We start from the raw sequence: 24045 nt of genomic DNA, 5'->3' as shown, positions 1-24045 counted from the left end.
TCAGCACAAATACAGGAGTTATCTTTTTCTTAAAAAAAATGTAAAGTGTGCCTGCCTTGTCATTGATTACTCCAGCTACACGTGTCTTGTCTGTGACAATCAGTTGTTCACACTAAAACACGATAGCTACAACAGTGAGAACAATGGCGTTGTGATAGCGTATACAATCATTTGAATCTCAGAAGGTCGATTAAAGACCATCATATTGTGAGCAGCGCTTGCGGGAGTTCCAGTGTTGCGAAAAGACAAATTTTTCATGTTCATGGGAGCTGTTGAGTCACCAGTTAACCGAGAGAGTGCTGCTTCTTCAGGCTGTCTGAGCGCTTTACTCTCTCCTCTGGGGTCTTTCTGTACCAGCTCCTGTGAGGAAACAGCCAGCGACATGTTCCGTTTGAATTGTTAGTGAATTGTTGAATTACAGTTCATTATTTAAATCAACAGAATGTGACTGGTGTGCATAGCCTCTGTCAGGAGCATTAGCATTGTAAATCAGGAGCTCCCTAAAAAGCCAATCAACATTTACTCAGTAGTGCAATATGATAGGAAGACAAGGCAATTTGCAATTATAAGATACAGTTAAAAGTTAAGCATGGTGAAACAAGTAGAAGCGAAAACTCACCCCTGTCGGTTCAGCTGGCCTGGGGCAGAAGAATTTTGGCATTGGCTTGGCTTCAAGACTCTGGGAAAGAAAAACTATGATTACCAGCCTGCACTTGTATGAGTCTGCCAACCGGTGCAGTTTCAGACTACATACATTTTTTTCCAGACTAATTTGAGGTCACCGTTACCTTTGACATGTGAATTCTAATCAGGTAATGTTTGAGTCGAACTGAGTGTTTGTACCAAATTTGAAGAAACAACGTGTTTCTGAGATGTTGCATTCACACGACCAAAAACTGGTGTTGTAAGGTCACAGTGACCCTGACCTTTGGCCAGTGAATTCTAATCAGTTCATCTGCACGTCCAAGTAAATATTTGTACCAAATATGAAAGGTTTGACTGGAGGTGTTCCGGAAATATCTCGTTTACAAGGCAAAAAATGTGAAATGTGGTTTGTGAAGTCAAAGTGACTGAGCTTTCACCACCAAAATCTGTTCAATTCATCCTTGAGTCAAACCTGTTCTTGAGATTTTGTGTTCACAAGAATTGGACGGTGTCATTTAGTTTCACCTTTGTGCTCAATATGTTCTCGTAGTATTCATTGTCCCCAGAAAATCAGTTTTCCAAATATAGCCTTGAGTTTTTATGCCTGTGCACAGACAGCAACCAGAAAACTTCCTCCAGCCACTGGCTGCTGTCTGTGCACAGGCATAAAAACTCAAGGCTATATTTGGAGAACTGATTTTCTGGGGACAATGAATACTACGAGAACATATTGAGCACAAAGGTGAAACAAAATTCCACAGCTGTGTTAGCACCTGTTGGTAGTGGGGCTCTTTGGCTTCTGCTGCATCTTCCTCGGCTGTGCTGGGGATTCACCAACCCTGAAAGAAATAGCAATTAATAGAGATAGAAATACAGCCGGCCGCTGAATAATTAAAAATATCAACATCTAAAACCAAAACCAATATACAATGAAGGATGTGTTTCTCTTTCCCATATTACCTATTTTTCCTGTCCAGAGACCTCTGTGTGGCAGCAGACAGAACCGCTCTTTCTTTGGGGCACTTGGTTTTTTCCTGTAGGTTCCCAACATTCAGGAATTAGCGTTTATGTTCCAAGTACTGACATAAAACAAAGCATGTCAAAAGGTTGTTTGAAAAAAATGTCTGACTTAAACATTACACAGATTGGCCAGTTATGTTTTTTGTTTTAGTTACCAAGTCTCGAAGTTTCCTCTCTGCACGGAGCTCCCTGTCCTGCTGCAGCAACGCTAATCGATCTCCCAGAGGCATTTCAAAGAAGATGTCATGGATGTCATATAGGGCTGCACGTAACTGAGGGGCAAAAGATACACATGCATATAAACACAAGGAAAGATGGACCCATGCTGTCTAAAAAAAGTAACTACACATTCATACCTGGGCTCTAACCCTCTCCTGCAGGGAGAGATCTTGAGCTGAGAAGGTGCATCTCTTTTGAGGGGCTTCAGTTCTAAATGAACGGATGAACTCCTGTGTATCCTGTGGAAACGTGTTTTTTTTACCAACTCACAAACATGACTTAATTTATTCATTGGATAACTTTTATTATACTAACATTGGTGCTTTTGATTTGTTGTAAACGTTTTGAGCATGTTTTGTTTTGTGTGAATGGTCGGCATTTGTATAGCACTTCTCTTGTCTTGATGACAACTCAAAGCACTTTACAGCATCTTGGCCAAGGACATTTCTGCACATGGAATCACCGAACTTCTGGTTAGTGTGCGACCCGCTGTACCTCCTGGGCCACAGCCGCCCACCCTTGCGTGTGTGTGTAACCTCACCACGATGGTCTGGCGCAGGTGTTTGACCTTCTCTGTCCTGAGTAATCTGCGAGTGAGGAAGCCTCGAGTGATAGCACCAATTCGACAGAATGCCATCTGCTGCTCTGCTGTCAGAATCTGCAAATCACAACAAAGACGCATGTGGATGGGGATGTGAAGACAGGATCACTGAGAAGGTTTGAAAAATAAAGGTCAATCTATTAAATATACGTGTGCAGACGTCACCGAGCTTGCAGAGTTACGAAGGTTTCTTCCCGGGGAAGTCCACGGGTTCATGCGGCTATTTAAATTCACAATTTATCAAGTCCAGCAGGGGCTAGAAGTGGACCTAGAGCGCTGACTTCACCAAACTTTGCTTGGAATATTACCCATAGTTCATAGCAACATGTATACGATGATGTAAAACAAAGGAACAGGGATTATAATAGTGTACTATACTTGTTTTGAGTACATTTGCATTTTATCATAGGCTGACTGATTAGCAGTGTTTAGCAGCTCACTTACAGAGAAAGGACGGTTTGTGTTATACAATGTGAAGCTGCCGACCTCAAACATATTTTGCATTAATTGCCAGTGTCAGTACAGTAAAAAATCATTCGGAAAGCCGCCATGAAAAGGGTTACTGGGTCAGGAGTTATGATCCACATCCATGGAATGAGATCAGAAGTCCTTTTTCAGTGCACTTGACCTCCTCAAGTCTGCAAGATATACCCACCAGACTTAGCCTTGCTCGAGGTTTGCTGGCCGCCCAAGTGGGCCCCCACAGGTACACTGGAGGCTGGACAGAGGGAGTGCACACACTGGGACTGACAGGACTGGGAAAACCTGTGGAGAGTGACAAACAGATCATATAAATTTAAACACACACTTCTAACTGGTACAATGAACACTGACCAGGCTAATTTCGCAAATACTGCTGTTGTGCTCAGAACATGGCAATCCTGCAGCGAAGCATGTGCCAAATAAATGTTTTTGTTTTATCTTATCCAAAGGGCGGCATGGCGGTGCAGTTGTTAGCACTGTCGCAACACAGCAAGATTAGAATCCCAGTTCGGGCCGGGGTCTTTCAGTGTGGAGTTTGCATGTTCTCCCCTCTGTCCGCGTGGGTTCTCTGCGGGTACTCCAGCTTCTTCCCGCAGTCCAAAGACATGGAGACTGGGGTTAGGTTCATGGGAGACTCTTAATTGACTGTAAGTGAGAAATTGTGTGTGAATGATTGTTTGTCTCTGTATAACCAGCCCTGCAATACGCTGGCAACTAACTACTGACGATCAAAACGAAAACGACCATATCCCTAACCAGGATATATAACTACTGTATAAGCATTACTCTCCCATTCTTAGCTCCTCAGAGTTGGACAGTGTTTTGTTAGTATTGGATATCTATGGCTCTAATGAGGGTTTTTTTGCATCTGTAATTGTTACATGCCTACAAAATGATAGTTTTATCTTGTTTAGGTTATGAGACAAAAAAACTCTGACTTGAGTTAATGAGCTCCACTACTCCACTACCTTTCTCTGAGCAAGCAGTCTTTTGTCACTACTGTCATATCAACATGATAATAAGTGAGCATTGTGAAGTTGTACCTCTGCTGTGTCCAGGTGATCGCTCAGATGGTGTGTGGGCAAGGCTGTGGCAAGAGGGGCTCACAACAGGACAGCTGTCACTCACAGACCTACGATTCCACGCATAACCATCCCCACTCAGAGGCCGCACACACCCCTGCTCCGTCAGTCTTCTCTCTGTCTCCTCCAGCTCCTGAACACAAAAGATAATATAAAGCACAATAATGTTGGTGTCTTCTACGATGTAGAATAAATATTGTGTGATTCCATCTGCTGACCATTCGGAGGCACTGTTGCTCTTCCTCCTGCTCAGCCAGGAGCCTCGTCATCTGCAAAGCATGCTCCTCCTCCAGACGTCTTTGCATGTCCTCTAGAGCCTGCGTTCGCCTCTGGGTCTCCTCTGTTGACGTGCCCAAACAAACACACAAACACGAATAAAAAGATGTTTAACCTTAAAGCTGCAGTGGGAGAAAAATGTGGCTAAGACAACAGTTATCTCTGTAGATTTTAGTAAAAACAATGGGAGAGAGATTCACCTGTCTTGCCGGCCTGTGCTTCAGGTGCATTTCTGATCCATCCATTGTTTGGCCCCTGAGGATCATCAGGCTCCATCCTGAGTGTGACATGAGTCATGTCAGGAGCCACATGGGGCCTCAGCAGAGTTGGGGAAGGATTTTCTATGTCATACGACTGGCTTAAGGCGGCTGCAGGGGTGCGCCGACTTGGAGCCAACCAAGTAGCTCCTGCCATGAAACGAGGGATCCTTTCCTGGCTGCGGTCTATGTGCTCAACTCCAGAGGGGTAGGTATGCAGCTGGCTATCCAGGGTGTGGCAGCGCCGTCGGAAACTTGCAGCTGGAGGATCATGGTGTCCCATTGTGCTGGGCGTTGAGGCACTGATGGGTCTACAGGCCTCGTGTACTGGACTGCTACCACAATGAATGGATTGACGATTGCCGCTCCTGCCCCCTCCTTCACTCCCAACTGAGCCCCGGTGATCGGAGGACTTTGTGGCCCCTGCGAGAGCTTCTCCCCAATCTGCCATGCTAACACCTTCCCCTGGCCTTCCTGGGTTTCGGGGGATAAGATCTGCTGGGCCAATGGGAAATGAAATATGGATGTTGCCTGTAGAGACTGGGCGTGGTCTACGCCTCCGTGCACAGGGACGAATGCTGGACTCTATACTGGGGAGATAGGCATACCGTTCAGGTAGACTCGGTGAGAGGCCACCAGACTGTTGGAAACTGGGGTCATATGGACTTTGATGCTGGATCGGGGTCTGAGGTGCGCTAATAAGGCTATGATGCAGACTGAATCCAAACTCGATGTCCGTGTCCCCAGTTGGACTACAGCTCCTAATCTCCTTGACAGGGACAGTCTCAGACATAGGAGTCCGGGTGACTGTGTGGTCAACTTCTGACCCCGGCTGACTCTGCTCTCTCTTCACATACTCTCTTGATTTCTTAAGAAGGCTATCCAAACTAATATCCTCATCGTCCTCCTCTTCCTCCTCACTCTTTTCTTCACTCATCACCTTCACTTCCTCCACTGTATTGTAGCCACTGAGGGTGGGGCTCTCTGAGATTGGGGTTGGAAGCCAATCATTTGTCTGAAGCCCAAATCCAGGCTCTCTGGGAAGTCCAGGTGAGTCAGTGACCAGGGTGTAGCCACTCACTGTCGCAGATTTAGAAACTGGCAGCTTGTCAACCTCTTCACTCTGTGCTTTGTGTGTCTGTGCAGAAATAACAAGTAAATATGACGAATCAGTAAACAACTGCAAAAATATAAACCAACAATCACCTGCTGACCTATCTCATCAAAACAACATTGGTTTAAAACTATTTATTCATCACACTGACATACAAACAATTAAAAGCAGAAAGTGTCAGATAGGTCAGTGCTGGTAGGCAAATAGAAGCCAGACTGAAAAATTTACAAGACACTGAATGTGTGCATGCTATTTCCTGCATTCATCACCTCAGACTCTTTAGGCTGAATTGTTGATGTTGTTTTTTCTTCTTTTGTTTATTACACCCTTGCTGGTGGGAGAATCCACAACACAGAGACCGAAGTTACTGCAGACAACAACTGACCAATCACGTTTATTCAAAGACCTGAAATTTAATGATTGGAGCAGATTTGCAAATGGACAATATTGCTTTGGATGTTGAGTTGACAAAACTCGACCATCATCAGGTTACAACGGCACAGCCTGATGTTGAGTCAGACAACCTAGATATTCAAGTCTGTAAATGTCGCTGGAGATTCTAGGACAGACAGTTTTGTGCTGTATTGTGCGACTGACACACAGACCTATTTCATATTTGAACATTTCAAATGAAGCACATTGTAAGACTCCATAACATAATGTTCGTTTCACTCATCCCTTTTTTTTTTCTGGCCTGGAACCATGTTGTGCTACTGACCTGAGCCTGACCCAGTATGTCCTGAACTCGGGCCAACAGCTTGTTCCTCTGCTGGTTCTGCCTGTCCACCTCCCGCTGGACTGCCCGTTCTCTGTGGCCACACATCACAGCACGCTGCTCTGCACTCAGCTGGAAAAAGACAATACACACTCACTGATCCAAAACAACGTGTGAATCTTGAGCTATAACTGACACATCTTCGAGCATTATCATCACACAGGAGGCATGATAAGTCAATAACTCATGGTTTGCAATAGACAAAATGTATTTAAAAAACACAATCAAACACAACTCCACTTTGTGTGTCCTTTCTTTGAGTGGGAGAAAACATCTTCCACTGGTCTCTCCACCATCCGGCTGTTCCTGAAAACTAATTTTCTCAGCAGTCACCGGCAGATAGGATTCTCCTGACTGACATCAAACAGCCATGATGTTCCTCGTCATGAATTATCTCCCGTCTTTCCGATGCCAACTGCTTATGCAGGCCTCACAAAGAATGAAATGCTACCTTTAATTTAATCATTTGTATGAAAAAACTAATTTTCCTGTTGCTATGCGGCATATAGAGAGTAACACATATACAGATTCTCCAGGGAAACCAAACAAACATTTTGCTACAACACAGCAGAGTCAATTGTGTGACAGCAAAACGACCTGGTCTGGATATCAAGCCATCTGCAACCCTTTTCAAAACCCTCACACGCTGTGGCTTCTGTCTACTTTCGATGAAGAGACTGGTTGAGCTGCCTCTTGTGTTCTCATGCCTTCTTACCAGTGGCGAAAGCACAGCTCTTCCATAGAAGCGGATGACGGAGAGAGCCTTGAGGGAACACAGCGGCTCACATGTCACCTTCTTGAATTGCCCCTTCTCCTCCCGCAGTGTGGCCAAACTCCGCAGGCAGAACTCCTCGTAGCTCTCCATCTCTTGACCCCCACACATCCACACTCTGAGAGGGGAACACACACCATGTAGCCTGTTAAATCAAACAGAGAGTGTGGGGTTAGATGTCAGCGCAGGGGAGCTTCCAGGCTGCACTGGGTGTGGATCTCATCTGGGAAGCATTATGGGATCGTGAGTGGAAGAGCAAGACACATCAGCTCCAACAAAAAAGGCTCTGTCTGCTCTTAGTGTCCTTTTTCTTTTTTTCTTTTTTAATCACACTCATCACATTCCTGCCATTCCTTTCTATCACACAGAGGCGGGGACTGACTTCCAATTCCGTGTGTCATGAAGTCTAATCAATGCAGTTTCTATTTCTGAAAATGACGCTGCACAGGGAGGCAGTGAAACCCAGGTCGTTGGATGTGTGGATGAATTAACAGAAAAGCTTTTAACCGACGGTACAGCCTCGCATCTTTTACAGACTAAAATCACCACCCACTGCTGAGCTTTCCATTCAGCCAGCTCCACATTGTATCCCCTGCGATCACAACCGGCAGATTTGAAGGCGTGACAACAAGAAACGCTCGATTTTCACAAACCAGAAAAGACGTTTTAGTGCAGATGCATAGAGACAGATGACAAACCCGTGATTACATCCGGTTGTCATTTTCTTACCTTCACAAATAAAAGCAGTCTCCTTTTTGCCTTTCACCCGGCGGTGCGCGTTACACGTTGACGCGTATCGTAAGAGAGACGACGACTACAAAGTGGACTCCACGTTCCTCCTCTCAACCTCGAGCCGCACATCATCATCATCACCACCACCAACATCATCATCCTCATCATCATCCTCTTCCGGGCTCCAACAGCGCCACCTAGCAACGGTCCACGTTGCCCCGAGGAGCCAGAGCCCTCAACTGGCAGAGCAGGCGACACAACTCATAGAGCTCAGCTCTGCCTCGGTCCAGCTCGGGAGACGCGGAGCTTCACTCTCCTCCTCTTCATCACATTAATATCTCACCAATACATGTTAAGGAATTGAATCCTGGTGCTCTATCGTTTGCAGGCTGAGGCCTGTGGATTGTGGATTGTAGATAGTGGATTTCTGATCGCAGACTGTAGTTGTGGATCATGGATCGTAGATTGTAAATCATGGATCTCAGATTGTGAATTGTGAATTGTGCATTATGCATTGTGCATTGTGGATTGTGGATTGTGGATTGTGGATTGTGGATTGTGGATTGTGGATTATGGATTGTGGATTCTGGATTGTGGATTGTAGATTGTTGGTCATGGATCATTGGTTAAGGTGTCATCTGATTGTGAATTATGATTATAACTACATTGCATAGATATACAATATGTCTACTGTATTTGTTTTGAGGCATCTGGGTCAAATGGGGGCCCTGAAATACAAATCACAACAAGAAATCACAAAGCCCAATGCCATTAACCTCTTAATTAATTTACAGTCTGCAGCATTCCTCCTTATTCCTGTGCAGCTCAGGTGGATCATTTTAGATCATGTGCTCTCCTATGTGCTGAACCCAGGACCACCAGGGATGAGGGGAGCTGTCTGAGGCACCAAACTAATTCAGTTATTATCATGCAGTTACTGGTCACCACATTGATCATGTATGTGGCAGGGCAGGATTACCAATTGAATGCCCAGAAATCCAGACTCCCAGGGCTCAGTGTTCCAGGTTTACATTACTGGATTTAGTATCTGAAAATTGATATTATATTATTTGAATATATTATATTATATTAACTGCAAATTTGTGAGGGGAATATATCAACTCACGTGGGTCATTTTTAGGCCACGTAGAAGTCCTGTTTTGTAGACGGACTCTGTATCAAAATCTAATTTCTAGATCTTTATTGTTATATAAGGATTGTAGAGTTAATTACCAAGTGCCACATATGCATACAGAAACTTTGGCCTCAAAGTCCCCATCAAGTCAACCTACATGATCCTTATCTGCCAAGTAAGTTGTGCGGATTAGATTTTTGTCACTTCAGTAGGTTTATTGTTAACTGAGCTGACACACTGTGTTTTCAACAAAGGGAATATATTGAATATAATAGGTCTGAAGCCATTTGTACTCTTTTACCATAGCTAAAAGTTTAGGACACATGCACATGGCGGGTATAACACACAGTCCAAGTTTTCAGTCAAATGTTTTTCAATCTTTTTAATGATGTCTTTATTATGACACTCACAGAAAAACAAAAAGCCATCACACATTCAATGGCAAATAAAGTGATGAAGCTGCTCTCACAACTCATCTCTTGAGCGCATAGGTGACCCTGAACGTACAGGCTGAGCAAAGCGTACGTTTTCCTTGTTTTCTTGAAGTAGAGCAGCGATGTCACCTTCTTTAAAAGGGGTTTTGGAATCCTGCGACAAAGATCAAACGATGTTACTTCTCAAAAGAGCGACCAAGTCTAATTAGATATATTAACTGTGTATATTTTCACAATCAGCAACATACACGCCTCAAAACCTACCTCAAAAGACTGGCGTTTCACCCCTACACATGCTGTGGACTGCTCGTAACACAGGACTATATCCAGATTCTTTGGTTCTTTATCCACCAAAGCTGCATGGAACTGGTCGTAATTAGAATCTGAGGGAGGATTCAAGAATCAGTTATTAGTCAATTTGTAAGAGTCAAATCACTTCAGTCGTCAGTGCAAACCCATTGTTCATGTTCATTCTGACCTTACCTAACAGGTGACTGCAGGACGACAGCAGTTTGTCGTTAGTGTGATGGTCATGTTTGGTGGACAGCAGTTTCTCACACACACCCCCGCTGATGAGGTTCTCAACCACTGTCCGTCTGCTCTCAGCCGAGGTTTGCTTCATGGCTTTCTCAATCTCTGGAGGGCAGCATATATACGTTTTTATTTACTTACTGTGTCTTCAAGAAAACAAGATGCCATATGAGAAACATGCCATTGGTATACTTAGGAAGCAAGACATTATTTGATAAGTCAAATCATTTGAAAACGCTGCTTTGTGCTCAAAGGCAAGTAGAACAGTTGTCCGCCACACCTTGTGCTGCCGTTAAACAACTCTCACAGTAGGAGTCTGTTAAAAACAAAGCAGTCAACAGGTTAGAACTGCTATCCAACAGAAACCGAGACTATAATCACAAATACTATCATGACTGGTGAAAACAAGTTTGCAAGATTGTAATGTTTCATTAACTTACAGCGATCCGTGTCTCCGGGCTGCACAGGAAGGAGGTAGCTTATACACAGTAAAAAAATGAAGATTTCCATTGTGACGGTAGACCAGACTGAAAACCAGTTGCTCTACACACCAGAAAGAGATGAACAGTAGACTGTGCACGAGTGAAATTATCCTCCCCTTCATAGTCATGTGATCTCAGGAACAATAGGACCATTCCTCAAATGACAGGTGTCCTGTTTTTCAGGTTTTCTCTCACAGTCTAAAAATATTGCTCGGAGACTTGAGCTGTTGTTGTGGTTAGCCTTTGAGCCATTTTACTCCAGCCCAGTCTTGACAGAGACATAAAGCAGTGCGAGCAGATGTACAGTATTTTAAAACAACAGGGGAATTGTTTTCTTGTTTGTTTTGTAGCGCAAGACAAAAGGGATGACATGAAAAGACAACAAAGTATAAATAAAATCTGTGTAAATACAATGTAAAGGGGGCAGCACATTTTTAGTGTAAAGATGTTGTTTTCTTATATGTATAATTAAAATGGAGGTCAAACTTTATGAAGCTTCGATTGGTAATTCTCAGTTTCTACAATTAAAGATTCTAAATCTTTTTGGGGATGACACATGGGTATAATTTTGCTGGATGTCAATCACCCTGGAAAGAAAAAAGGGGCAAACATCTAAGCAGTTATGAGTAAAGTACACAGCTTACAGATGATTAGAGTAAAGTAATTAAACTACTAGTCTTATTCATCATTACTTTTAATATTATTATCATTAGTTGTAGTAGTTGTCGTGGCAGAGGTGGTAGCTGTGGTTTTTGTCAGTGTCCACTAAGAGTCGCCAGTTGCGTGGTTGTGACAGATCCCATACGTGGTCGTTTCGACCTTATTTGGACCGACGTGCGTGACGCAAGTCCGCAACGGACAACGTGACCGTGTGCGGGAAAAAGACGAACGTTAGACCCGGGTCCGTTTTCCATGGCAGTGGATTGGGAGTTACAAGAACCGACAGCTTGTCAGTCGCCTGCGGTCTGTCATCCGCGGTCTCATTCAACATGTGAGTAAACTGAACTTCTGTTGAAGTCCACGCGTGTTATCCCGAACTGTCACGTGTGGACGCGATCTCTCCGATATTGCGTTTTTCTGATCACTTATCCTCAGGGAAGGACGTGTTGGTATATGGGTGTTTTCCTGCGCACTGGGACAAAGTCGTATCTGCAAATAGTGTGTGAGGGCTTCACACACTACAGAGGTTTTTTCCTGACCAGGAGAAAAAGCTACGTGGACTCGCGTATTCCGGTATTAGTCACTTTGGAGAACTTCTCGGTGGATTATATTTCACCATCTTATTTATTTGAAATGTCACCTCCCGCTGCCCGTCGGTGCTTGCATTTTGAAGGGAGGGAGCGAGATGCTTCGCCCGTGTTTACTTCCGCGTTAGTTTGAATCCGCCACACGCGCGCATGTCGGCGTGTATTTATTTGTCTGGGTTATGGAGCCTGCTGCACATATTGCGGTCCCTTGTTGTTTCCGCACACAGAGGACCGGCGTGAAGAAGGTGGGGGCATCTTCACTTCAGTTAATAATAATGACACGGAGAAACAACAGGATGGAGACCGATACCTTTCTTGAGCAGCATTTTAACTTTTCTCTACACTGTCATCTTCATAACAACAACACTTCCTGTTTCCGTATCACACGAGACTGAACTAACCAATAAGAAGCTAGATTCATGTTAACATTGTGAACACATTTTCAACTCAAAAACATATGAATAAACCTCTATACCTAACAATTCAGTGCCCCTTGAACTTTGAACCCGAGACGTCCACTTGAAAATGTGTTTCACACTACACTTCTATTTAACACTCCGCTGCACTTGTGATAAGATAATAGAATGCTCTTTGTTTTTCTAATAAGGCAGACTGCAAACCCAAGATGCACACAGACACTTGAGGAAAATTTGCAAAACCCAAAAAGCGGTAGTCCTGCGTTTTAAAATTTTGCCTGGGTAAAGTGCTTAATCGTTAAAAGTCATCAAAAGTGACAGTGCAGAGTGTTAAATAAAGTTAAGCTTGATCTTATGCACATATTTTACACTCAAGTTATTATTATATGCAGCAATATAATATCTGAAATTTGGTGTTTACAGCTTTATTCTTTACTCTTCACACACACAAATTGCCTTATTTCTGTGTTATTCCTGTGTTTACCTACTTTTTCATGTCAAAATGGCTGCTGCTGCAAAAAACAACTCCAACCTGAGTATGATCAAGTGTGTGGTTACATGGGATATATGGAACAGGTACTTGACAAATTGTGTCATTCAGTTCATTGGATTATAGTATGTATTGATTATATTACTACTGAATACTGTCCCTCCTGGAAGAGAGATGGTTTCCCTTTCTCGGCTTCCTCCCTTGAAAACTTGTTTTAAATTGAGAGTCTAAATATGGTGTGTGAAATGTGGTACAGACTGTCATGCCCTCTGAGACCACTTGACGTGTCCAGCCCCTCTCACAAACATCTTTTTCTTTTCCTGTGAACTGTAACGTTCAACATTGTGCTTCTGTGTGTGTGTGTGTGTGTGGATTGGGGGATTTTATTCCCAGTATTTGTTTGTTACAGGCCAAATGAAGTGGTAATGAGGGTCTTAGCTGTGTGATTATTCTTGATCCGGATTTAATTTGTAAAGGAGATTCCTTAATTTGGCAACAGTTTGAATCTGTCTGAAGGATTCTAGCAACATGTATTTTCTGCGTTTTTGTCTGTGCGTTATCAATGAGAGGTTTTACGCCAGCGGTTGACTGATAATATTTCCAGTTCATCTTATCCTTGCCCGAATGAAGTGCTGAGCGAAACGTGTTGCTCTTGTCAGTGCTGATAAAAGATCCCTGCAGATGTTTTTGCAGGTTCAGTGTTTGGTTTCTTCCACAAACAACTGTGGTTAGTTTTTTTTCTTGCTAAAGTGCTGTGTTATTGAGGTACTGAGCATTTCAATGATGTATTCACATTCCACTTACATTTACATACATATTACATGTCAGTGATATTAAGTACTGTTGATCAGAAATGCCATATCAGTGGTTTGAATATGAGCTGTGCTTTGTTTACATCTCTGGTGCTGGTCCCGTTCCGACTTCTTGTTTACTCATCATCCGCTCCAGCAGTGGACTGCAGGGCCCAGTTTCCAGCTGAGGATGCATGTTCCTAGTGTGCTCAGATGTTATTATCAAACCCACATGACAAAGAAGTGTAACTGAGGCTTTTTTATTTTACAGTTCAACCATAAGTTTTCACATCGGCAAACAAGTCTGTGATGGGTTCATATCATATATAATAATGTATTGGTGCTTTGTCTTGAATCCACACCAAGCATTTTTTATCAAAGTCATGTATTTTCAGGTTTCCAACAGGAAAAACAGGATGGGGTATTCTGCTTTATCTGAGTGGTCTGACACACAGTGTTTTTTGCGTTGACATTTTTTTTTTATTGAAACTTTATCCTCTGGTTTGTGTCTGAGCTGTGTGGTCAGAATTCCCTTGTTGTATTGTTTCACCATGGCTGAACAAATGGAAGATTGCAATAACTTTGTGTTACATCAGTGCCACAGTTTATTGGCCAATACCTTCTTGGAAATCTTAATACAGTCATTTTTCACAATCTAGACAGGCCCTTGCTAAAACTAAGGCCATGTCCTGTAGTTTCTATTTTACAAATGAAACAATATTTAGGATTTTTTTTAACAGATAATATAATTATTACAAAATATGAAAAACATATAAATCATGTTTTTTTTTAACAGGCTTTTACTTTTGGGCTGGGGTAAACAATTCTACGTAGGGTTACTTTTGGTGTAATTTGGATTTCTAAAATCCTGACCTCTGTTAATTACTTATGGAAGAATACAGCAGTGACTTTCTATCTGTGACCTTGTACTTTTACAGTATTGAGAGCAAATCCTACATCTACTGTGTTTAACGTATGATGCTAGTGGTTGTCGTTGGTAGCAGCAGCAGCAGTTATTATTATTTTTATAATAATTTTTTGTTGTTATTATAATTTGTTATTTCTAGTAGAAGCATCAATAGTTATTGTTATTAATTGTTATTAGTAGTAGTAACAGTTATATTAGTATTGTTAGTATTAGTTGCTGTTATTATTATTATTATTTGTTGTTGTTGTTATTAGTAGTAGCAGCAGCATCAGTAATTGTCATCTTATTATTATATTACTATTATAAGTAGCAGCAGTTACATTATCATTATAAGTTGTTGTAGCAGCATCAGTAGTTATTGTTTTATTATTATTAGTAGTAGTAGTAGTAGCAGTTATAATTATTATATTTATTATTATTGTTTTTTATTAATAGCAACAGCACCATCACTAGTTATTGTTATTATTATTATTATTAGTAGTAGTAGTAGTAGTAGCAGTAGTCACAGTTGTTAGTTATTATTATGTGGTCAGAGACGTGTTTCAAGATGTTGTTTTTTGACAGATGTGAAGCAGGGACCTTCAGAATCAGTTGGACCCTCCAGTGGTTCAATGACAACTCAAACAATAGTGCGGCTGCTCTCAGCACACGGAGCTTTTCGTCCAATAGATTCAAAGTGTGCGCTGTGGCCGACAATGGAGGCGCTGGGAGTGGGAGGATCAGCTCGGCAGCGGTCCTGCTGGCTTTGTTGCGCCAGGGAAGCCATTTTGGAGTTCTGCTAGTTGTGCACTAGCGCAACACTCAGCGGCCACTTGCAAACTTTTGCGTCTTTGTGCTGCAAAACCCAAAGTGGAGGCTCCGTGGGTCCGCGGCAGTGAGTGACCGCTGGGTTTCCGTGCGTCGGGATGCTGGCGGACGTTTGCGGCGCGTCTACGCAGACAGTAACGTGTGGATCTTGTTCCCGTGGATTACGCTCCTGAAGAATAACAACATACATGGAGTCTAACCACGCGGGCAAGTTGACGTACTATCGCAAATAACAGCCCATGGGGTAGCGTGGCTGCGGTTCTCTGCAGTGAATGTGTCACTTGTTGGGGTTTATTGTGTCCTTGCTGCGCTCCTTTACCAGCTGTTGTGGCAGCGAGGCCTTATTTCTAACCGCGGGCTGTCACACATCTGCGACATTAGCGGACATTTAACGTGTCCATCATTAACAGAGGCCAGTGGCTGCGCGTTATTCCTTGTAAATGTCCAATGTTAGGATAAGAAATGGAAACAGTGCGTCCAGGCTCCAAATCGGTGTTGACTAAATACATGGCGTCTAAATTTAGCACTGGGCAATGTGAGAATGGTTTATGTGCCATTTGTCTGGCCACTATGTGCAGTTTATTATTAGACTAAATGTATCTCAGTGTAATAATAATAATGATGATAATTAATATCTGCAGTGTTGCAGCGTCGCAGGCCGTTTGCGTAAAGGAGCCAGCAAAGCAGACGTGAGGTGAAAGACAGGACTGTGGAAAATGTGTCACTGGCATGCTCATTGTTTATAACAATGCATCATATAAGATGTGCAGTGGTGCTGTCTGAAATGTGTAGGCATATAAAGTAGTGCAGATGGATATACTCGAGTAAGTACCTTAAGATTGTACTTAACTTCAGTACTTCAGTACTTGAGTATTTAGTTACTTTCCACCCCCTGGGTTTTGCTCTTTTTTGTCACAGTTCATTAGACATATAACTGAGTTAACTGAGAATGTGTGTGTGTGTGTGTCCACATGGTCTGTTGTTGTTCAACCTGTCTCCTGACTGATGAGCTCAAGTTCCATAATATTGTTAAAAATGATTTGGTCACATTCTAAAATAAAAGCTGCATAACATAAATGGCTCTTTACTGAGTTCTTGTGGTCAGACTGCAGTTTAATTAGGAATCTTCTCCCATACTCTCAGGCCATCCTGCAGCAGTTCTAACTTAGCTGATGCACCACAGGAGGTTGTTATTTAATTTTGGAGTGTCCATATTGAGGCTTGCATCTTGATCCATTGCCCAAGTTAAAAAGAGAAAAAAAAAACACTAATCCCGGTCAAATTAAAGTAGCGCTCGTGTCTTTTGGCTATTCGTTTCCGTTTATCCCTCTTTTCGGCTGAAAAGGGATTTGAAACTTGATTAAGATTATTATGGAGCCTTTGCTGGTGGATTTTAAGAAAAGCCATCTGTTTTGCATTCCTAATGTTGTATAGAGCAAGGGTGAAAGCTTCACATGAACTGGCTAAATAGCTATTTTTATTATGTATATAATAATTACATTATTATTTCATGAAGGTATGATTATTTCCAGCCTGTTTTATTAGACTGCATTTGGTGTAGCTAGGTAATAAAGCGCACATGTATTATGGTGACAGAGTATTTGCACAGCCTGTTTACCTAAAGTAGGATTCAACCCCTCAGACCTGTTGTTTCCCGCCCATTGCTGAAAACTCAGCCCAACCCCTCGCTGTTTTACTTGGTTTCATAATACTGCCTTTTCTGTGTGGGGAGCTTATTCAAGTAGTCACTGTAGGAGTAGCTGTCCATGTGAGGAGTCTGCCTAATACAAAGGCGAGAGAGGATCGTCACGGCCGCTGTCCTGTCTCTACCAGCCATTCCTGTCAGTTGCCGCCTGTTTGTCGACCGGGAGAGAAGAGACAAGTCATTCATTACAGCTTCAGTGGCGTCCGTGGCCTCCGTCAGCTTCCAGCCAGAGCCAGCATGCAGGAAGAGGTTGGCCAGCTCTTGTCCACAGTAGCATTGTTGTGTTCCTGGGGAACAGGAATGTCCAGCAGCTCTCATTAGGGCCTACCCCGGCTGGGCTCTCTGACATGGCTGTACTGCGTAGCAGTCACTGGCGGTTGTGTTTTCTTGGAGAGCAGCCCAGTGAATAGCGCTAGAATTGATTTGGGAAGAGGCAGGGAAAAAAAGTCAGTGCTGTATTGAATTTAATGTAAAAATGTGGCTTTTAATCTGTTTATAAAAATCCAGTTTCACAGCGGCAGAACTTGAGCTCATTAGCAGCAATTATTTTTTGCAAGAGACGGGCTGAACAAGGCAGTGCATGCTTTTTTATTTTTTTTTGTGAGTGTTTATGGAAGTTTTTGCTTCTTATCCTTCCTCTACCATGTTGGCTTTGCTTAAAGAGTGTTATTCCTTGCATCCTGACTCCTGCAGTCTAAACAAAGAAGAATGACCATGGATTTTTCGCAGCTGCACACATATACGCCGCCACAGTGTGCTCCAGAGAACACCGGCTACACCTACTCTCTCAGGTGAGACCTCAGCGCTCTGCTGCCGTGCATTGGCTGCAGCATTCAACAGTCAGGCCAATGGTATTTCAGTTCCACCCAGTCTGTCGTATGTGACACAAGTCAGCAGATCATTCATCAGCATGAAGCAAAATAGTCCCTGACACCATGCTGCTGCTCTTTAATCACTTTTAATGCTGTTCACGTTTAGCATCGACCAGTTACCTCATATTCATTCTGGTCTTAAATCTTTTTTTATTGGTGCAATTATAGTAACTGGTGTCAGTTTACTCACATCATATAATATCTGCCAAATTATCCCAAAGTATGTATTACATTCACTCCTGGTGTGCTGTGTTTCTGTTTAAAGAAGATCTTTAAGGGCAATGACTCAACTGTACTTGCTTTAGGATGCAGATTTCTTAGATTTGCGGTTTTAAGTGGCATCACTCTACAAACACATGTAGCATGAAATATGTGATTTACTTTTGATTACATTGTTTTTAAACTTTTTGTAGTTTTGTAAATCTGTGTACTCCCCTCTAAAAAATCCTGTGGTTGTGGTTTTGATGACTCGGCCTCATGATTCAGTTTTGTTTGTATGTTTTGAGGGGAACTGGAGAGGCTTGCACAGGGTAAAAACAGACTGTGTTGTCGAATCAAGTTGCATTCCTACTTTTCCGCAGCATTTCAGAAGTCAAAGGCTTCGCACTCGGTGTTGGATTGTTGTCTGTTAATATTGTTTCTGGAAGATGAGCCTCTCCAATAGTGCTCCTCATACACACATTGTTTCTTGTACTCCTCATCGCAAAAACTCTGACTGTAGGTGTGGTCGACACTTCACCAGAAAGGTCTGTGCATGTGGAGGAATGTTGTCTCCAGCGCTGTCACCATTGAGGTCTAAGTGCAGAAGGAGGCATTTCAGGTGTCAGCTGATGAAATATCCCTTTGCCCCTGTGCTTAACTCACTTTCTGACTTTTAGGAAAGGGAGAGTTATTGCATGACTTTTGTGAGCAGAGGCCTCCCATCGTTTAAGTGAGGGTATGAAAATGTCATGTTAAAAAAAAATCAAAGTTTGAACAAACCCTGTCATTAGGTTTACAGCTTTGTCTTGCAGAAATGCAGGACACACTATGAAAAATGCAATAAGCAGGCTCTTGGTAGTTTGTGCTTTTTCCCATCCAGCTGAACAAGTTGAGTCTCATTGAGAGACCGGGTTACCTGCTTTCTCTATTTAATGTGTCGGCAGCTTTATGTTTTTATAGGCTGCTGGAATGGTATTGATACACAGTAGGAATTTGCCTGTTGGGTGTTTTCATGTTGAGATGAGCAGCTAATCTGCAGTTTCATAATGTAAATGTACAAAAAATAATCACCTAAAGGATGTGTTGGTAAGGTTGTTCCAAAAAACTGTTTGTTATTTGTTGAAACCCTCCTCATGTCCCGAAAAAGACAGTAATAAATGAAGTTGTCTAACAAAAAAATACAAAAATCGGTATTTGTGGCCCCCGCAGGACTTAAATAAATAAACCTGACCAATCATTTGATTCCCATGGTCTCCTTGCACATGATGGTCAGAGGTTAGCAAGGTGGGGGTCAGGCAGTGCGCAGTCATTTGTTTTGGGGCTGTAGCATTGACGAAACGACGGGAGGGGGCGGGACGTATTGGTTGCATGTTTTCAAATTGTGGCCTGCTATTGCTAGCTTTTTCGAGGATTACCAACCCTAGCTTTAATGTCCTCCTGGCATTAATCACATGACATCAAGTGAATTTCAGCCATGTGAAATCCAGTCTTAGTAACTAGTCTTACGAGTCACACTGTAGACTGAGGCGAAGTGAGATGAATGAACAAGAGCTTGTTTGGCGCCCGGCTGGAATCTGCCAGGTAGACTGGAACAAGCTAATCGCGTTCCCTTTGAGGCCAGTCAGCCGTGAAGCTATTAATGAACCTCACTGTCACAACCGTGGCCCTGATCCCAGGATTAGACTTATAGTTTATACTTCTTGACTAGTTAGTTGAGAGATCTGTGGTTTTTATTAGCCTGTGTCGACTGCAGCCAAGACGCTAATGATCACTCAGCTCTCGTGAGAACCAAAACACGTCCCTGTATCAACAGAAAAGCCTCCAGTAAATGTTATATTTGCTTTTTGTTGGAAGTTCAGAAATATCAACCCTTCAGAGTTCAGTGGCTGGTTGTGTTCAGTGGGTGTCTATGTACTGTGGGGATGTGTGTGTGTGGCCGACAGCGGATCTCAAGCTCGCGGTGCAGAGACAGACGGGGTCAGGTGACAGAAACCGTTGGCCCATCTGTTGTCAAAGCTCAAAAGAGCAGTGACAAGTTTTGTGGCACTGAATGGTCTAAGAGAAAGAGGGAGAGGAGGCCAGCCAATCGCGTCCTGTTTCCATCCACACTCTCTCTTTGGAGACTCCCACATACCAGGGAGAGGGCATTACACACGGACCACCAACCTGGTGTTAATTAAATAAATACTGTAAACACAGTGAGGGGAATACTTTTATTCATAGATTTATAATCCAGTAAGGTTTATATTTGTGAAACAGGAGTTTTCTGCCCTCACGACTGCTCTTGCTCTTATCTTTACTTGAGTGATTCAGTGATTCAGTGATTTCAGTAAGGGAAATCTTGTAGACTTTGTCCAGTGGTTCTTTACTCTCTCAGTTAAGTAATGAGCTGTTGCACCTCTTGAAAGCCGGGCTGACTACAGCCATGTCTTCACAGAAAGCAGGTGTGTGTGCTGCGTACTGACTCACACAGACCCTTCATATTTTATGATGGTGGAAGTGGGTCAGTAGGGCCGGGGCCTCTGCTTTGAGTGTTTTCCCCGCACTAGTGATCACTGAAGTGTGACAGTAGTAAGCAGCAGCACTTATCAAGTTATCTAGTATACTCTTTGTGGCTGGCCAAATAGTAGCAGCTGATAATTCATCTAAAATAATGTACATTTGTACAAACTCAAGTTCACCCTGTAGAAACTAACTCAATCACGACTGTTAATTTAAAGTGACTTCTTTTCTATCTGACTTATATATATGTATATATTATGTAACAATTCTAAAAACAACTAGACCTGCGTTATATATTTTGTTGATGTGTGTACTCACATTATCCAAAATGTTTCCAATAATGATCAAACCCAAAGAAATCGCCGATTTTATTGAAGGTAACAAGACGTTTAATTTTATTCGCCTTCTAATTGCAACATATCTGTGTTACCTGTGGTTTTTCCCGTCTCTCTCTCTCTACCTCCAGGGGCAAACGATGTATGACTAAGGAAAAACACCCTTCTACTGTTTGTACTGGTTACTCGTAATGGATCATGGTCATTCATTCCCGTTTGCTGCGTAATGTGAATACAACTTTAACACATTTCCTCATCCGTGAACATGATTTGAGCCAGAGTCGCATCAGGGAGATTTTAATCAGCAATGGTGATGGTCAGTGTTGAAGAGAACAACTCCCATGATCCTTCGCTGCTTCATGACATCATCAAACTAGTCTTTTGTTATTGTTGAGAGACCCATTCATGCAAGTCACCATCTGAGTGCATGGAGTGCCAGCTGGACAGTTGTTGTTCACGGTGCTGATACAGCTGTTTCGACATTTGGTCTGAGTGTGTTGCAGAACATGGCCCAGTCGAGTACCAGGCAAACGACAGCAGCTGGATTTTGGAGAGTCATCCTGTGACATGTTTATAGCTTGTGAGATTTAAAGGCCTGATGGTGCAGGGATTTCTATAACTGCTCTTTATACTACTGCTACTATACTAGTGCAAACAGACATGTTTAGAACAGGCTGTTTGTTTGGTCTATGGCGATGCTGTGTTAAGGAAAGAGCAGCTGCTGGACTCCAGTCCACAGAACCCTGAACCTGCGCCACAGCTGCTGCACAAAGAGCTGTTCAACGATGCAAAGTTTGGTTAGCTTGAACTGGAGAATAAGTTTTCATATCCTGGAATGTGCCTGTTGTCGTGATCAACTTATCACTTATGTTGATTAGTCCCAGCCGCCACTGTTACAGAGCGCTGGCCATCAGTTCATTAACAGTTTATGATAATTGGATGCATCACATGTCCAAATCGCACCAAATTCGAAACTGCACCTGCTGCAAGGGCCCTTAACAACACAAGACAACTGTCAAGAGGGATTGTGGTGAAAAGAGCTGATGACAGTGTTGGGGTGCTGTAAACAAAATCACGTAATCTACGCAGCAGAGTTAATGCGTCAGTTCGTGCCTCGGTCTGCTGCTCCCGGCCGCTCCACCTCTCGCCTGAATAAAGCAGAGGATTTATTGCTGTTGTGAAAGCGTCTGTGCAGAGAACCTGCAGCTGTGTTGTTCATGTGTGAAAGACAAACTCTGGGTAAACTCTGTGGCCAATTCTGAGATTTGCCCGGAGGTCATGTCTATAAACGGCTTATGTGGAATTGTTGTGATCCACAAACAGAAAGACAGAGAATTTTGCAGGCAAATTGAAAAAAATAACAAATGTGTCTCCTTTTATGCATGAGGATGAGTATCGTTTATGTCGAATTGATTTTTATTTCTACATTAGCCAGACTTTGATGACAGTGATGATCATAGCTTCTCTTGAGCCAGGGAGCTGTTTAGAGCGGTCTCCATAGCAACCATGAAACGGCACATTATAATGCTATAGCGTGGACACGGCAGAGAGGGAGTTGGGCAGAAGGAAAGTGATGTCTGCAGGAGGGAAAATGAGGGTGGGCCGGAATAATTCTAATCACAGTGCCAAATCCTAGCCACCCAGAGATAGTGTGATGGAAATCCAAAGGCTCTGTCCCAGCCTCCCAGTTAAATATAGGCCTCAGCTCCCGATGGGAAAGAAGACTCTCTCCACTCTGTAACGCTCTGAGCAAGCAGGAAGGCAGCTTTTACTACGTTTGCGCTCTGAACTGATATTTTTACCACAGATTTCCAGTGGCCCAGTATAATTTCAGTGAACACAGCGTGTTCCCATCTTGCCGCAGGCAGGAGATCTAAATCAAATCTTGACAATGGGTGACAAAATACTCAGTGCACTTCAATCAATTACAGCACCCAAAGCCTCAACAATTATTTGTTGTTGGCACTGATCCAACTCTGTGCAGTGGCACCAAATTTGCTTGTGCTTGCAATATTTTCATTAATCACATTCTGTGCTGTGTACTAGAGACACAAGAGAAAAGCTCATTTATGTGTTTGTGATTGGATTATGCAGCCGGCCAAACGAATGTCATTTTATGAGATGGCAGATTACCAACTCACCGGTGGAAAATGTCACAAACGTGATTGAAGATCTAATGTCTGACTCCAGGCTGTTTAGTTTTACAAGTGTAAAGTTTTGTTGCATGTAAAATGTTTATATCCGTTGCACACTAGGACAAGAAGCTGGAACTCAAGACGATGCAGTAGATATTGATTAGCCACCACACATTTTTTGCTTCTCCTCAGTTTCTTTGGTAGCAACGTGCCCCTTTGTCTTTTTGCTTTGTTTTTGTGTGCAAGACCAGCATTTTGCATAGGTTTTTAACCTCACTTTGAGATTTACAACCCATGTGGTGTCCATAATCTCTATTTAAGGTGTGCTTTATGGTTAGGCAAGTGGTTTTATGGTTAGGGCAAGTGTCCTGGAGCTTTTTTTTTTGTCAAAGGTTGTTTGAGGCAGTTGTTGAGCAATAGACTTGCATCCCAGAATTCCTGATTGGGTCCCGTCATAACATCAGTTTCTGTACCATAACATAATGCACATCATTTAATTTTTCACGCACAAATGTCAAAATATTTCCTAGTTCCTGAATCTTTCCGGTGACGCATACGTGTTCAGACGCAAAGCTCATCTACTGTGAGGGTGGTAAAGAACTACCTCATTCCATGTAAACCTATTTTTGTTGTCACGTCTCGTTGTGCCAGTTGGAATGGTATCTTGTTTTTGCATACACTAAGCAAAGCAGAGGCAGTAGGCGGGTTTTTCACATTTCACATTTCCCTTTAGTGGCAGCAAAGTGCGGACTCGCCAGAAGTGATGCTACTTTTCCTCTGTTGTGGCAGAATATGTCTTCAGTGAAATGATGACAAACTGGTTTTGCCGCAGTTTTGGCAGCTGCTGTAAAAAAATGTAGTTACTTGTTTGACTTCAGGGCACGATATCCTGACGAGCGGGCTACAGAGCAGAATCTGAATCGATGGGGCTTTCACCCTACAGGCAGATACTTGGTCAGTGACACACACGCATTTCTAATGTTGCATTTACACCTGGATGAATGGCTGAGACCCAGTTGCTTTCTGGAAGGACTTGTACCATTTCAGTTGTGCATATG

At 42.9% G+C, this 24045-nt stretch overlaps 2 protein-coding genes across 8 annotated transcripts in view; one reads left to right on the top strand and one right to left on the bottom strand.

The window, feature by feature from the left end:
* Positions 1-107: 107 nt before the first annotated feature.
* On the bottom strand, positions 108-7576 carry LOC117765724 (centriolar coiled-coil protein of 110 kDa-like). The gene is given in 14 exon segments (XM_034592159.1): positions 108-360; positions 620-679; positions 1419-1484; positions 1606-1679; positions 1821-1937; positions 2022-2123; positions 2426-2542; positions 3141-3250; positions 4012-4183; positions 4269-4390; positions 4527-5721; positions 6416-6544; positions 7188-7346; positions 7349-7576. Coding segments are annotated over 14 exon segments (2535 nt in total). The 5' UTR covers positions 7385-7576; the 3' UTR covers positions 108-284.
* Positions 7577-11530: 3954 nt separating this feature from the next.
* Positions 11531-24045, top strand: part of sun1 (Sad1 and UNC84 domain containing 1) — a 28613-nt gene continuing 16098 nt past the window's right edge. For 4 of the 7 annotated variants that reach the window (XM_034592158.1, XM_034592157.1, XM_034592156.1 and 1 more), the window contains exons 1-2: positions 17155-17191; positions 17636-17733. In XM_034592158.1, coding sequence (XP_034448049.1) covers positions 17180-17191; positions 17636-17733 — 110 coding nt within the window. In that variant the 5' untranslated portion in view covers positions 17155-17179. Of the gene's footprint in view, positions 11550-15117; positions 15445-16801; positions 17192-17635; positions 17734-24045 lie in introns of those variants that run through there. The other 3 variants (XM_034592154.1, XM_034592153.1, XM_034592151.1) reach the window with 3 other exon arrangements.

The sequence above is a fragment of the Hippoglossus hippoglossus genome, chromosome 8, assembly GCF_009819705.1.
Source record: "Hippoglossus hippoglossus isolate fHipHip1 chromosome 8, fHipHip1.pri, whole genome shotgun sequence".
Classification (NCBI taxonomy): Eukaryota; Metazoa; Chordata; class Actinopteri; order Pleuronectiformes; family Pleuronectidae; genus Hippoglossus; species Hippoglossus hippoglossus.
The sequence above is the reverse complement of the archived record's forward strand: the minus strand, read 5'-3'. Positions and strand labels throughout refer to the sequence as shown.